The following is a 14,670-nucleotide window of genomic DNA, read 5'->3' on the forward strand; positions in this document are numbered from 1 at the left end:
CAAGCCAAAGGTAATTTAGCACAAGAGATGTGTGCAGTCAGTTAACTGAAAGGGGTCATATATATGCAATTCATTTTTGTGTAGCAGCTTCAAGCTGTCATTTTAATCACTCCTCTAAATCACTAAAATGAGAGAGATAAAACCTGTCTGTCCTTCTTGCTAGCCCAGGGCAGATTTTCCTGTGTAGATCATTATTTGTCAGAGATACTCCCCCAAAGACTCTTTTTTTTCCCCTGAATCTTTCTCACCCTCTGCCTCTCACATGTGCTTTAAAAAACAAATGCTTGTACTGAGGAAGCCAGGCCCTCCTGCCAACCACAGCTCCCATCCCACTCCCATCCTGTCCCATAATGTCACCTTGTTCTGGTGAGAAATGGGACCGAGGGGGAGGAGGAGGAGGAAGAGGAGGAGGAGGAGGAGGAGGAAGGCAGCTTTGAGGCATGCTGGAAATTCAATGTACCAGCTAAAATCGTGTGACAGAGCTGTTGAAACAAAGCTGCTGTGTTCATTAGGGAACAGCTCATTTGTTTGGGTGCAAGTATTTGCTTCTTGTCTAATGGGAATTGTCCATGGGGGGAGATCTTTACCCTCCAGCTTGAGCTGAGGAAGACATAAGCTTCTCAAAGTTATTTTAACCTATCTGTTAAAGAAAAAATATCCTAGATTAGTTTAGATCTTGAATTCAAGGATTTTTGTCAAAACAATCTCCTTGAAGCTCGTGTTCAGTAGAACCGTTAGCAAAATAAAATTACTGATTTTGGAATCCACGACTTTTCATCAAGTTGTGTTAGACATTCTCAGGAGAGAAGAAATCTGAGCTTATGCAAGTATTTCCCACTTTATTAACTGTTAACAAAAATGGCATTGTCTTGCTAGCTTGGCTTCATCCATACAACTGCTCAGAGATTTCAATAAACTCGAATCTCCTCAAGTCACAGAAAGCACATTCATATCTTGTGAGTGTTAACAAGTATGAGGCCCTGCAGAGAGAGCACTTTTGGTAAAAGAACACCAAAAGTGTTTTTTCTTTAAAAATCAGTGCATGAGATCTTACTAATGCTGGCACTGTGCTCTGATTCTGCGCAGAACAGATGTAAATAAAAAGTTAAGGAGTGAAATTAAAAAAAAAAAGACAGCAGCATGTTTCAAAGAATTGTACAAAATTAAACCAAGGAAATTCACAAGTTCTAGAAGCCACAGGTGGAAGAAATGATTCTCCATGTAAATGGTTTTAATCTAGTGCCAGGGTTTGTGTGGGTGCTGTGTAGATTACACTGCTGTTGCTTAACTGCTGTAACATCTGTAGGATTTCTGCAGCAAGACTAGAGATGATTGGTGAGTATTTTGGCAGGAGGTTCCTCTCCCACGTTTCCAGTCTCACTGCTTGTTTTGACACTGGCTGTGTGACAGACTTGGAGAGGGGAGGAATTCACTTCTGAGGAGAGGGGGCTCCCTGCAGCTGCAGCTCTGCCCCAGGACTATTCATGGCAAAGCTAAAACAAAGGATTAGCAGGATACCTGGCAGGATGAGACCACTCACATTCAAATTTTTGTAGGGACTTTTCCTTATTATAAGGCAGACGTGGGAGCAGATCTAAAGAACTTCTGTGTGGATTTTGTCACTGATTAAAGCAGAAATCAAGAACCAGTTTTATAGAGGTGTATAAACACAGGGAGAAGAAACTGCTGAAGTCCATTCCTATGTTAGAATCTATTAGTATTGCTATACTATTGTTATAAATTGGGAAAGGAATAAGGTGTGCAATAGCCAATTAATGGTGAGAGAGCATAAGCCATGAGCCATCCCTCAGAAGAGAAATGACATGTAAAAGACAGAACCTACTCTATTTATCCCTGCTGTGAATATTATCATGCATACAAGGCCCCAAGCTGTGCACCTGGGGTGCCTTATTTAACTTTCTGTACTTTCACTTCATGTTTTTTATCTTTGTCATGCTGTTAAAATCAACTACGAAGATGCAACTTTTCTCAAAGAGAACAGAAAAAATACATTTAAGATAGGTAGAGATTAATATTTAACCAAGCAGATGAATTAAACAATAGGAAAAGTTGCACGGCTTAGTTGGCATCATCAAAGCAGCTAACTGTAAAATAAGGGGAAATAATAGCAATAAAATCAGTAAGTTAAAAAACACCTGCAGAAAGGCATGAGAACCTGAATCATGCTGATTTAGAGAAAGGTTTCAGTCACAGTTCAGGACCACCACAGGCAGTGCTTATCTAAAGAGAGGTAGAGCCAATGTACATCACCTGAGAGCTGTCCAGGGCTTTGCACACTTATCAGTTTATAGTTATTGTTGCATGGGGACAGCAATGCTGAGATGCTGTGGCCAGAACTCTCCACAGAAGGTATTTGCCTGTCCTTCATGGCTGGTTCTGAGAGAGTGTGTGAGTCTTGCTGTGAGTCTGTTACCCAGCTTGTCTAGTGCATCCCTGTCAGAACTGGGAGATGGGAAGGGGAGAAGAGCTGAGGCCTCATACCCCAGGAAAACAAAATAAAACAACCAGCAGTAAACCCCAAAGATCCCCAAAATAAAATAAAAAACCAAATAAACCAATACATAAAGTTTTAAAAACCACAGCAAAACACAAAATGGCCAGAAGGCTTCAGGGAACAGTGAGGACAGAAGACACACAGGTGACCTGCACCTCCTAATATTCCTCCACAACCTCCAACTGACTTCAGCTGCTGGTCCTGTTCTACTTTTCCAGTCTCTTAACCTTCAGTGACCCCTGCTTGCAGGTAACTCTCCACTCTGGCACCCAGGTGAGTCTGCTCCCTTTGGAGTGTCCCTCAGCAGAACCTCACTGAGCTTCCACTGATTCCACAAAGAGTCACAAAGTCCTGCTCATTCTGAAACCTGGCCCCATGGAAACCATCTGATGTGTCCTACATCTTGCTTCAGAAAAGGCAGACAATCATGGAATTACAGAATTTATCGGGTTGGAAAGGAGTTCTTAGAGCATTGAGTCCAGCCCTTTAGCACACTACCGAGCTCACCACTGCTGCTCCCCTTCCCTGGCATCCATTCTCCTGCAGAATGCCCTCACCAACCCTCTCCTCTCTAATTTCACATGCACAGAAGTCATTCCATACCTCACCTCATCCTTGATTGCAAACTCCCACCCTTTTCCAGCCCTCACTCCCTCACCTCAATCAGGATTGTTCATACCCTTCAATATTTCTGCAAATTCTGCATTTGTACCATAATAACCTTCCCTGTTCCTTCCCATAAAATTCCTGATGTTTTCTTTACCTTTCTGGCTCCTGCTGAGCACCAAGATCATTTCAGGAAATTACCTGTTCTCATCCTCAGTGCTGAGCCAGTCCTTGTAGGTGCAGAGCTCAGACTGTTTTGCCTCGTGTGCATCACTTGGTATTAATCAACACTGGATTTCATCTGCCAGTCTACTCATGCTCCACGTAGGAGTATTGTAAATGACACACATCGCTGTGTCTGCAGCAGGGAAGCCAAGGAATGACTGAACAGAAAACAAAAAACCCCACCAATGTCATCCACTGCCCAGAACTGATTCACTGACTGGTCATGTCCATCCTACAAAACAAACAGCACCAGAAAACACTGAGAAAAAGAAAGGCATTATTTCAAAATCTCACAGTCATGGTAGCACAGACATGGGAAATAAATAAAATTTGTTTTAGCCAAATTTGAACTTCATGACTGTGCAAGTTTAGGACTACCTCTACCATGAATAATTGCACCAAGTTATGAAACAGGTGAATCCATGGTGTAAAGTCTGGTTTGTAGCCTTCAGTTTTCCACCATTACAGGTGGGCACTGGATTACTCCAATTTACTCTTTTCCAGACATTTTCTTGTCAAATCTGCTGCACAGCCTTCTGTTTTTCATATCACTTGGGAGAATGACCTTTAATGAAGACTTGCTTAAACAGCAACACGAAAAAGAACTCATAAATGTTAGGAATGTTGTTTTTCCCTTTCAACATTCCCAAGCTTTGATGCTCCTTCTAATGACTGCATAATTGAAGATTGTATTTTCTCTCATATCTCAGTATTATGAGTATTGAAAAGCAGTGATTTTAACAATACAAAAGCAGTACTTTTAAAAATTTACTTAGCTCCTAGTGGGAAACCCAGTATTTTTCATCCCTACTTTGCTTTCTAAACAAAACGTACCGGTTTAATTAATGAAGCAAATTGTGTCAGTGATTTCATTCAGGATCTGATTCCAAAGGCAGATAATATTCATAATTCAAACAAAAATTGCTAAATAGAAGTTTGAGCCAGGGGAGCCCAGGTGGCCAAGAAGGCCAGTGGCCCCTGGGCTGTGTCAGGGACAGGGTGGCCAGCAGGGCAGGGCAGGGACTGTCCCTGTGCTGGCACTGCTGGGCTCCATCTCCAGGCTGTGTCCAGCTCAGGTCAGGCAGGAGCCCGAGGGGCTGCAGTGTCCAGGGAAGGGAATGGGGCTGGGAAGGGGCTGCAGAATTCCTGAGGGAGCTGGAAGGGGCTCAGCCTGGAGAAAAGGGGGCTCAGGGGCCCTTGTGGCTCTGCACAGCTCCCTGACAGGAGGGGACAGCCGGGGGGATTTGGGATCTGGGAACAGGAACAGGAGCAGAGGGAACAGCTCAGGCTGGGCAGGGGAGGCTCAGGGTGGCAGCAGCAGGAATTTCCCCATGGAAAGGGAGCTCAGGGACTGGAAGTGCCCAGGGAGGTTTGCAGTGCCCATCCCTGGAGGTGTCACCTGGAGGTGGCACTGAGAGCTCTGGGCTGGGGACAAGGTAGGGATCAGGCACAGCTGGACCTGATGATCTGGGAGGAATTTTCCAGCCTAAATGATTCTCTGATAAAGTTTCTACCACTGAACATCACTGTCTTGTAATCTAAGCATCATGGGAAGTACATAAGACTAAGAAAAGCAGTGATCTGTGCTCATGCAGAAATTATTTTCTCCTGATGTCTTCTCACCCACCAGTCAATGACCAGAGCTCTAGACATTGTGGATACAAAATCCACTGAGATCCACGGTGATCATTTACTGTCTTACACAGATTTTGAGATTTTCACAGGTGATTTTGAGACTGGGATTTTCAAAGCAGTTTCTTGACATTCCAGTGGGAAAGAGGCAAATGTGAGTTTACAGCTGGATTGTCCTTTGTCACACATAATCAAAATGAACTGTGGATTTGAGCATGTCAAGCCAAAGGGAAATTGATTTTGTAGACTTTTAAAAAATTGTTGTTTATTTGCAACATGACCTATGAGAGGACCCTGTTAGTGGAAGATATCAATATGTCAAAGGATACACAGCAAGATAAGCAGCACGTCCAAAACTTAAATCAAGTGTTTCATCTTGCACGAAATGCCTTCAGTCAGTAGTTGCTTTCCAAGAAATATACAGTATATACTCACAATAAGTAAAACTGCATACCACCCCTGGACATAGAAAATCTTATTTTAAAAAAATAAAATCTTAAATTGCAATTGAATTTAAAAAAAAAAACCAAAACAAACCTAACAGGAAAGATATTATTTGGATGCTTAGCAGATCATACACAGATACTGTATATGATCATATGACACATATTAACCTTCCAGTAATAGTCTGGATTAGAAATACTAAGAGATCAACCAATAGGGTTGGAAAAGGGCCTTAAAAATACCCAGCTCCTTAAAAATACCACCTTCCACTAGACCATGTTGCTCCAAGGCCCATCCTTGGACCTGAGCATTTGCTCATGAGAGCACAGAGTGTGTTCCTGAGGAATGTTCACCTCCTGGGACCCTGTGTGCCCCCTGTGTGTGCCAGCACACCCTCACCTGGCGGGCTCCCGTGCCCAGCTGCAGCTGTGGCAATGGCAAAAGCAGAAGCAGGAGACACTGAGCAGTGGCTGTTGTCAGCAGCCTGCACTGTAAAGGGAAAAGACAGGAAAAAATTAACTTCTGCAAGCTTTCATCAATAACAACAAGACTCAGAATCTTCAGGAATGTTTGTAACTTCGTGAACATTGTATTTATTAACACTGTCAGATGATTTTCTGTGAAATACAATGGAAGTATCATAATCGTATTTATCATATAATCATATAATCATGTCTGTTTATGTTTCCACATTGGTATAACTAACGTTGCTATAGGAAAAAAAACATCTAAGACACTGCCAAGGTGAGGAACAAGATATTAACCAAATAGGAGAGGGAAAAAAACAGATACAGAAAAACAATGGCATCGAAAATTAACCTAAACAAAATATTATGTCAGAGAATTAAGCATAATCACCATCACTGGATTCACACTGGTCACTGCCCAGGATGAGCAGAGTTTTGCAGATTTTAGCAAACTTTCTCTACAGGGAGTGCTGTGAACATTGTCTGTAACTAAGACTCAGATAATTTGACACTGCCCACAGTTTCTAGGACCCAAGTCTTGCCTTCTTGCCATGAATGTGCCCAATCACAGAAAAGTACAATTTGTTTAAACCTAAAGTGTCCTGGCAACTTATTACCCAGGTGAGAAGACTCTGCTTTGGGTTTGTTTTAGTCCCAGGTATGAAACACCTGCCCAGAAACCTGGCCTGCAGGAGCTGGCAGCATTTTAATTCTTCATGGACGCAGCTCACAGCCCTGCTAATGATTTCAAAGAGCCACGTGAGAGCTATTTGAGGAGCTCCAGCTCTCAATTTTCCTCTTCAATTGAGCAGCTTTTTAAAATTTTGGAATGAATAATGTGAGACCATCTGTAAATGTTCAGTATTACACAAAGAAACAGACACAGTCACTCCCCATTGACAACAATGGGTGTTGTGTGTTTCATGATTACAGATGGTGCCCAAAATATGTCTCCTCATCAGCTGAAAAAAATATGTCAGAGTCTTGAGAGTTCTGTGAGAACAGGACTGATTCAATATCAGTCCTGAACTTGGGCACATCCTGCTTGAGCTATTTCAGAGCACTGATTCATACTGAAGTCTCAACATGCTTCCACGCCTCATTATTGCCGCTCCAATTTAACAGGCGCACTTCACATTTTAATGGCTTTTTTTTTATACTTTGAACACCTGAGAAACAAGATAAACACAAGCAAGCCAGATGATTCAGACTGCCTGGCTGCTTTGTGCTGTCCTGCACAGATCAGAGCTGCAGTGTTGAGCTGTTGGAAGCTCTCACCTCCTGGCTGGCGGTAGCGGAGGTGGCGCGGCGTCGAAGGCGACCTGCACGGGGACAGCTCTGCTGTGTCCACCACTGAGGTGCTCTCAGGAATGGTCCTGTCCACCGACACAGATTCCAGAACTGCTGCTTTAAAAGAGAGTAAATGTCAGTACTGATGGTCGTGCATCATTTGTTTTTACGGTTGTTTCAAACAGTGCCGCTCCTGTAAGGTGCAGTGAGATTTTGGCACTAACTCAGCAATAATTATCCCCTGGATGGAGTTAAAGGAGTGGGAAAGTCTTGTACCAGTTACACAAAAGAAATAAATAAAGAACCTGGTGAAAACCAGCAAGCTGTCAGTTTTAAAGTATGTTGGATAAAACTGCACTTTCAATCAGGAGAATATGCAGTGACATGCACACATAATAAGGGTACTTGAACTCATAGGTGTTCTCTGACCTAGGGAAAATAATCCCTGTTGAATAACAAAGTGTAATCAAAATCTGTCTGATGAAATTGCCAAACAGCACTGGAGAGCAGACTAGTCCATGGTAGAGTTCTTTTATCAGAATGATTTAAAAAAGGAATGGGATAAACACTACATCCAAAATGGGGAAAACAAACTGATAAAATACATCCTGCATTTGATGTGAATGACAGCTCTGCCTGAAGCATAAGCACTGTGTTTATAAAGCTAAATATAAACAAAAACTTTGGAAAACAAAAACTCTGAAAGCAAATAACTTTGGAAGTAGGCAAAGAATGTGAAAATCCCAGCCTGTAAATGGACAAGAGTCATAAAGAACAGCAATCACCATAATAATATGTCCTGGAAACAGAATTTGTGCAGTTGTATTGGACTTAGAGTAAGCCAGAGCTGGTTTTTTGGTACTCTGGCAGTATCAGAGCAACAGGACTACCCATTTCCATACCCTTTATTATTTTCCTTTTTAAACTTACTCATCTTCCTCAACATGCTGCATGCAGCTGGGCAAGAAAAGGACTGCATACTGCAGGACAGAGCTTTCTACGTGCAAATTCCTCCAGACAGAGTGCAAGCTGTTCAGCAGGAGATCCCCAGAGGGGTGGGAGACTGCACTGACAGCAGTTTAGTGTTTTTATGGGCTCTGGCCATTTCCAAATATTCCCCATGTTGTCCAGGTTACACTTCCAGCTTTGACAGACCACAACGAGAAACCTGAATAACTCTCCGACAGTGGTCACTGCCTTCACTTGGGCAGAACAGCCTGCTCTTTAAAAGTCCACTTTACAATGTCTAGAAAAAATGCTACAGGTGAGACAGCAGTTACCTGTCTGTGATTAATTTTAATGCACATTAAACTGCATATTTATATTTTGGGATATGCTGTGCTGTCCTCATGTTGGTTTAAATATGGCTAAAGAAGGATTAGCTCAACTTTGCATAGAAAAAACTCTATTTTATATATATATATATATATATATATATATATTACAATAGTCTGTTATGCAATTAATGTAAAAGCATCCAGCATACTGGATATAAAATATCCATGATTATGCACAACAGCTAACCAGTATTTTTTGAAAGTGTAAAGCATGAGCAAAGATCGCAGAATCACAGAATATCCTGAGCTGGAAGGCACCCACAGGATCATCCAGCCCAGCCCCTGGCCCTGCACAGACACCCCAAAATCCCACCCTGAGCATCCCTGGAGCACTGCCCAAACTCTCCTGGAGCTCTGGGGCTGTGCCCATTCCCTGGGGAGCCTGGGCAGTGCCAGCACTCTCTGGGGAAGAACCTTTCCCTAAAATCCAACCTAAGCCTGCCCTGACACACCTTCAGGCCATTCCTTGGTCCTGTCCCTGTCACAGGGAGCAGAGATCAGAGCTGTCCCTTGGGATGAAGCTGCAGCCCCTGCTGAGCTCTGCCCTCAGGCTCCTCTGCTCCAGCTGAACACACCAAGTGCCAGTCAGCTGCTCCCTGTAGGGCCCTTCCAGACCCTTTACCACCCCCGTGTCTCTCTTTCAGACACTTTCTAACAGCTTTAGCTCCTTCTGTTACAGTGGTGTCCAAAACTGCCCCAAGACTCGAGGTGATGCTGGGCCAGGCACCCCCAGGACAGGGCTGTCCCTCCTGGCTCCAGGACATGGACCAGGACCCCCAGGTCCCATCCCACTGCTGCTCTCCAGCCCCTTGTTCCCCAGTCCCTCCACACAGCCAGGGGTGCCCACCCCAGGTGCAGAATCCCCCCTTGTTAAACCCCACACAGCTGGTGATTCCCCACCCCTCATTTGCTGAGCTCTCTGCCCTCGAGGGAGCTGACAGCTCCTCTCAGTTTAGGGTCATCAGAAAACTTACTCAGTACTCCTTAGACTCCAGTGTCCAGGCTGCTAATGAAGATGTTGAAGAGCCCTGGAACCCCAGCAGTGACCAGTGCCAGCCTGGTGTCACCCCAGTCACTGCCACCCTCTGTGCCCACCCCACAAGCCCACTGCTCACAATGTTTTTATCCATCTGTGGGCTGGACAGTTTGTCCAGATGGATCCTGGGAGAGACTGTATCAAAAGCTTTGATGAAGTCCAAAAAGATCACATTACTGCTCTCCTGGGTCACCCAGGTGTGTGCCCCTGTCACAGAGGGAACTCAGGTGTGACCAGCAGGACCTTCCCCCTGTGAAGCTGTGCTGATCCATTGTTGCCAGTTGAATACCTGTTTGCTCAGCTGGTAGGGAAAAGACAATAATTATTTTGTAAAATCACTGGCCCGTGGAACTGCATAATGGGGATCACGTTAAACATCAACCAAGAGAGGAGCAGGAGAATACACTTTCATCTCCACAATAATAAACTGCGTTGGTTGTGCCAGCTCAGCTCCAGATTTGGGAAATAACACCGAACTCATGGGGTGGTCAAGTGTCCCTTCAGGGCTGACAGCCACGAGAGACCACTGCACAGACTCCTGAGACAGACAAACACTCACGTGAGAAGGGAAGGAATGTTCATGAGTTTGGGGCAATGACTGTCATATAAATGTTTGTTCAGGAAAAACCTGTGAGCATATAAAACCCTGGGATCAGGAACCTTTCCTATGGTCAGCATGTACAAAATTTCAGAGGAGACAACTCCTCATGCCCTCAGCTGGATGAAGAATGGCTGCTGCTTCCTGCTGCACTGCTGTTAGGGAGGTTTTGTCCACCTCTCAGTAACCCAATGTCTCCAAGTGTTTTTCTGTACCTCTTTTCACCCTCAGTGAGACTGATGGGCTTGTAGTTTCCAGAATCACCCCTCCTGTGCTTTTTGAAAACTGGGACATTGTTAACCAGCTTTCACTCAGCTGGGAACTCTCCAGATATGCAAGACCATTCAAATACTGAGAGAAGCTTCACAATGACATCAGCCAGTTCTTTGAGTATTCTCAGATGAATCCCATCAGGTCCCATAGATTTATAGGGATCCAGCTGGTGCAGCAGATCCCTACAACTTCAGAATCAACTGTGAGTTTATCATTCTCAAGCCATGGTCATTCAGCTCAGGGCACTGGGACTCACTTAGAACATGCTGAAGAGACATGAGGAAAACAATAAATATCCCTGTCTTGTCAGACTCCCTATTTGGAGGTGACTGCCCTTATTCCAGAACAGGCCAATGTAATTTCTGCACTGCTTTTTGCCAATGTATTTAAAACCCTCTTTTTATCATCCACCCCCACCCCCCAGTTTTGGCAAGTTTCAACTCTAGTTAAGCTTTGGCTGCAAAATTTTTTTCCCTGCAGAGCACCATCTCTGCGTTCTCAACATATCACCCAATCTTCTCCTGCTGGGCATACACCTTCCTTTTCTGCATCACCTCCAAAAGAAGATCCCTGCTCAACCAAGCCAGCCTTCTGTTTCATCTGTTTGACTTTCAGCATTTTGGAATAGCCTCTTCCTGTGCCCTTAGGAGATGATGCCTAAAATGTGACCCACTCTAATGGACCCCAGCAGCTTTGGAAGAATTTTCCCAAGGCTTGTGATCACTATTTCCTTGAGCAGCCTAAAGTCTGCTCTACTCATGTCTAAGGGTGAAAATTTTCTGACACGTCTCCTCCTTGTAACAGAGATTTTAAACTCAATCACTTTGTGGCTGCGATAGCAAAGATAGCCAGTAATCTTGTCATTCATGCAACCCTCTCTATTAACAAACAGCAAATCAAGGAGGGCATCTTTCCCTGTCAGTTCTCCTAGCACTTGTATATGAAGTTGTCATCCAGGTGTTTTAGTAATCTTCCAGCCTGGATTGTACCAACTGTGTGATGCTCCCAGTTGTTTTCTAACAGGCTGAAGTATCCCAGAAGGACAAGGACAGTTGACTTGGACACATCCCTTAGTTCCACTGGTGTTATCAGTTGGGCTGGGAAATCTACAGTAGAGTCCTACAGAGACATCTGTATCCTTCCACTGCCCCTCGAGTCTTACTGTGTTGGGTTGATGCAGCCAGCAATGTGAATTCTGTGTATCCCAGCAATGTGAATTCTGTGCATCCCAGCAATGTGAATCCTGTGTATCCCAGCAATGTGAATTCTGTGCATCCCAGCAATGTGAATCCTGTGTATCCCAGCAATGTGAATCCTGTGTATCCCAGCAATGTGAATTCTGTGCATCCCAGCAATGTGAATTCTGTGTATCCCAGCAATGTGAATCCTGTGTATCCCAGCAATGTGAATTCTGTGCATCCCAGCAATGTGAATCCTGTGTATTCCAGCAATGTGAATTCTGTCCCCATCTGCTGCAGCCAGGTGGGGCAGTGACCCTGATCTCCTGGCACACATTATCTGCTCATGGGCCATCTTTAAACCAGCTGGGCAATCATCTTTATCTTCCCACAGCCCATCCTCCCTCCAGGAGATATCTCCTGTTCATGGCCACTGAGTCCCAGGGCATGACTGATAAAATTCCATCATCCCACTGGGAGATGCTCCAGCCAGGGGAGGAACCAAGCCTTTCCTACCCAGATAAAAACTGAGATTTGGGACACCAAGGCACCTTCTTTCCACTGGATTCCAGAGGAAAACCAGACCTTTCCACATCATCCCTGGAGCTTCAGAGGAAACTGCACCTTCTCCAGGAGCACTGCTCCAGCTGAACCACATCTGCCCCTGCAGGAGGATGCAGCCACCATTGAATGGGACTGTGCCAACACCCTGACTGACTGACGGGTGTCAGCTTGGATTCTGACTCTGGCAGGGCTGGGATTGTTCTGTGTAATACTGCATTGCTATTTTAATTTTCCTAGTAAAGAGCTGTTATTCCTAATTCCCATATCTTTGCCTGAGAGCCCCTTAATTTCAAAATTATAATAATTTGGAGGGAGGGGGTTTACATTCTCCATTTCAAAGACAAGCTCCTGCCTTTATTGGCAGACACCTGTCCTTCAAACCAGGACACCTCTCTACATTCTAACCCTTCTGTTACAAACAATGCCTCCCTCTTCCTCATCTGCCCTGCCTGCTCTTCCTGGAGTTTGTAACTGTTCAATAGGGCACTTCAATCACAGGACTCGTCCCAGTAAGGTTTCACTTATACCACTGATGTCAAATCACTGGAAGTGGGCCAAGGATTCAAGCTCCTCTCATTTGATCCTCATGCTGGAACATGCTTGGAACAGAAACACTTCAGCTCTGGTCTGTGGTAGCCAACATCTCCCACCAGTGCTCAGTTCCTCAAGTTTTGGTGCATCACCCCACTGCCTCTCACTACCCAGCCTGGTTTTATCCTTTCCCCCTTCCAAACTAGTTTAAAGCTCTATCAACGAGTCCTCCTGGCCCCTATGCTAGAAACCTTTTTCCCCTCTGAGAGATGCATCCCACCAGCAGATGGGTTTCAGCATATCAGGTGTTGTATAGACCATCCCATGGTCAAAAAAACAACATTATTCTGATGAATAATGCTCTTGATAAGCAGCCTCCCAGAATGCTACAGTGGATAACTTGCCTATTAAAAAGGGATTTGTTGTATTGTTAAACAACAGGCAACATTCTGTAAACACAATCCCTCAGCATAATGAAACATATAATTTATTAGCAGGGCACTGCTCATTCATCAGTAGAGAGCAGACATGACTTTTCAAGTGTATTTGTCTTACTTTGTATTTGGCAATCCTTTTCTTCTTTCCTCTCATTATTTTTTTTGTTATTATAGTACTAGCAATTAAAATTGAGCTACATTTTACTCAGATTTACAGATAAAATTCCTCAGACTGTAACCCAGGCCATGTACAACCATTTTAAAATACTATTTTTAGGAATAATAAAGAAAAATTAAATTGCATTGTCTTCTGTTTAGTGTAACAATAAAGAAAGATTACTGCAAACTTCTATTCCAATTCAGAAGATCATTCCTCTATACCCAAAGGAGAAATAATGCCCACTTCTGTTTCCTATAAGACTGGAGCTACTTTCTTGCTTTGCCATTTATAACTACAATGCTCCCAACCCTAGATGCCCACACTGAGGTTTTTATCAATCAACTTCAGCCCTCTGGAAGTAAAACCTATTCCAAGGTGCCTTACAGAATCCAGAGAGGAAACAGGCATTTGCTCAGGAGCAATTAATCTATTTTAGACTTGTACCTTCTGGAGGGATAACCAGGAGATGTTCACACCACCTGGTACAAATGTCACCAATTTAATGAGCACATCACAGGCATTATTTATTTGGATTAGTGATGAAATCTGCCTGGAAAACCAGCCATCTATGCAAACATGTTAAAACTGTTAGGTCTTTCTTTTTAACTTAATATTTTACTTCCTGTAGTACATGGTACAACTCAAAAATCTCTCCCCTTAGCAAACACAACTGGCATCAAATATTCTCTTCTCTTTTTCCCCTTAACACTGCACTAAAGTGAAAACAGAAAAGGTGCTGTGGGTTGGAACAAGATAAGCTTTAAGGTCCTTTCCCACCCAGAGCATTCTGTGATATTATGACTTTGCCATGCTGCTGCTTTTGGGAAGCAGCAAAGTCCTGGGAACAGAGAGCACATCACAACCTCGACCAGAGGAGCAGCAGACTGGCAGGACTGTCCTCCCCTCTGGCTCAGACAGCTGCTGCAGATATGGGACAGATAACTCAGGGGCTGGAAGGCCCAGCAAGGGTCATCTCTGGCACCAAAAGGGCTCAGGTCCCTGCTGAGAATCAACAGCTTAGTCTGGAGAGCAGATGTGGGAAGAGATAAAAAATATTCTTGACTGTTTCACAAACTATAAATGACACAGGAGTTATCATAGAGGCAGAAGCCTCCTACACCCTGAAAGTGTTGGAGATCTCTCCCTGGGGTTTGGACACAGATTCTGTGGTTAATTCCCTGGGGATTGAGGGACAGGATTTGGATGTGTGCCCTAACAATTGGATGTTAAGATATATTGAATCTTAAATTATATTACTTCTTCACTGGCTGTAGCATTAACTTTAACCTTGTGCTGTATACACCTACTAGTATTTTTCCTTTTATCCTTATTCCTGTGTAATATTAGTTTATGTCTGTTAGTTTTGTGTCTATTAAA

The 14,670-nt window shown here is 43.9% G+C and overlaps 1 protein-coding gene across 4 annotated transcripts in view; it reads right to left on the reverse strand.

The window, feature by feature from the left end:
* The window catches only part of RASGRF2 (Ras protein specific guanine nucleotide releasing factor 2), a 118,135-nt gene that overhangs the window by 37,037 nt on the left and 66,428 nt on the right, over positions 1-14,670 (reverse strand). For 2 of the 4 annotated variants that reach the window (XM_056514338.1, XM_056514335.1), the window contains exons 16-17: positions 7,168-7,293; positions 5,822-5,911 (exon numbers count right to left, since the gene is read on the reverse strand). In XM_056514338.1, coding sequence (XP_056370313.1) covers positions 5,822-5,911; positions 7,168-7,293 — 216 coding nt within the window. Of the gene's footprint in view, positions 1-5,821; positions 5,912-7,167; positions 7,297-14,670 lie in introns of all 4 variants that reach the window. The other 2 variants (XM_056514337.1, XM_056514334.1) reach the window with 1 other exon arrangement.

This window comes from Oenanthe melanoleuca, chromosome Z (genome assembly GCF_029582105.1).
Source record: "Oenanthe melanoleuca isolate GR-GAL-2019-014 chromosome Z, OMel1.0, whole genome shotgun sequence".
NCBI lineage: Eukaryota > Metazoa > Chordata > Aves > Passeriformes > Muscicapidae > Oenanthe > Oenanthe melanoleuca.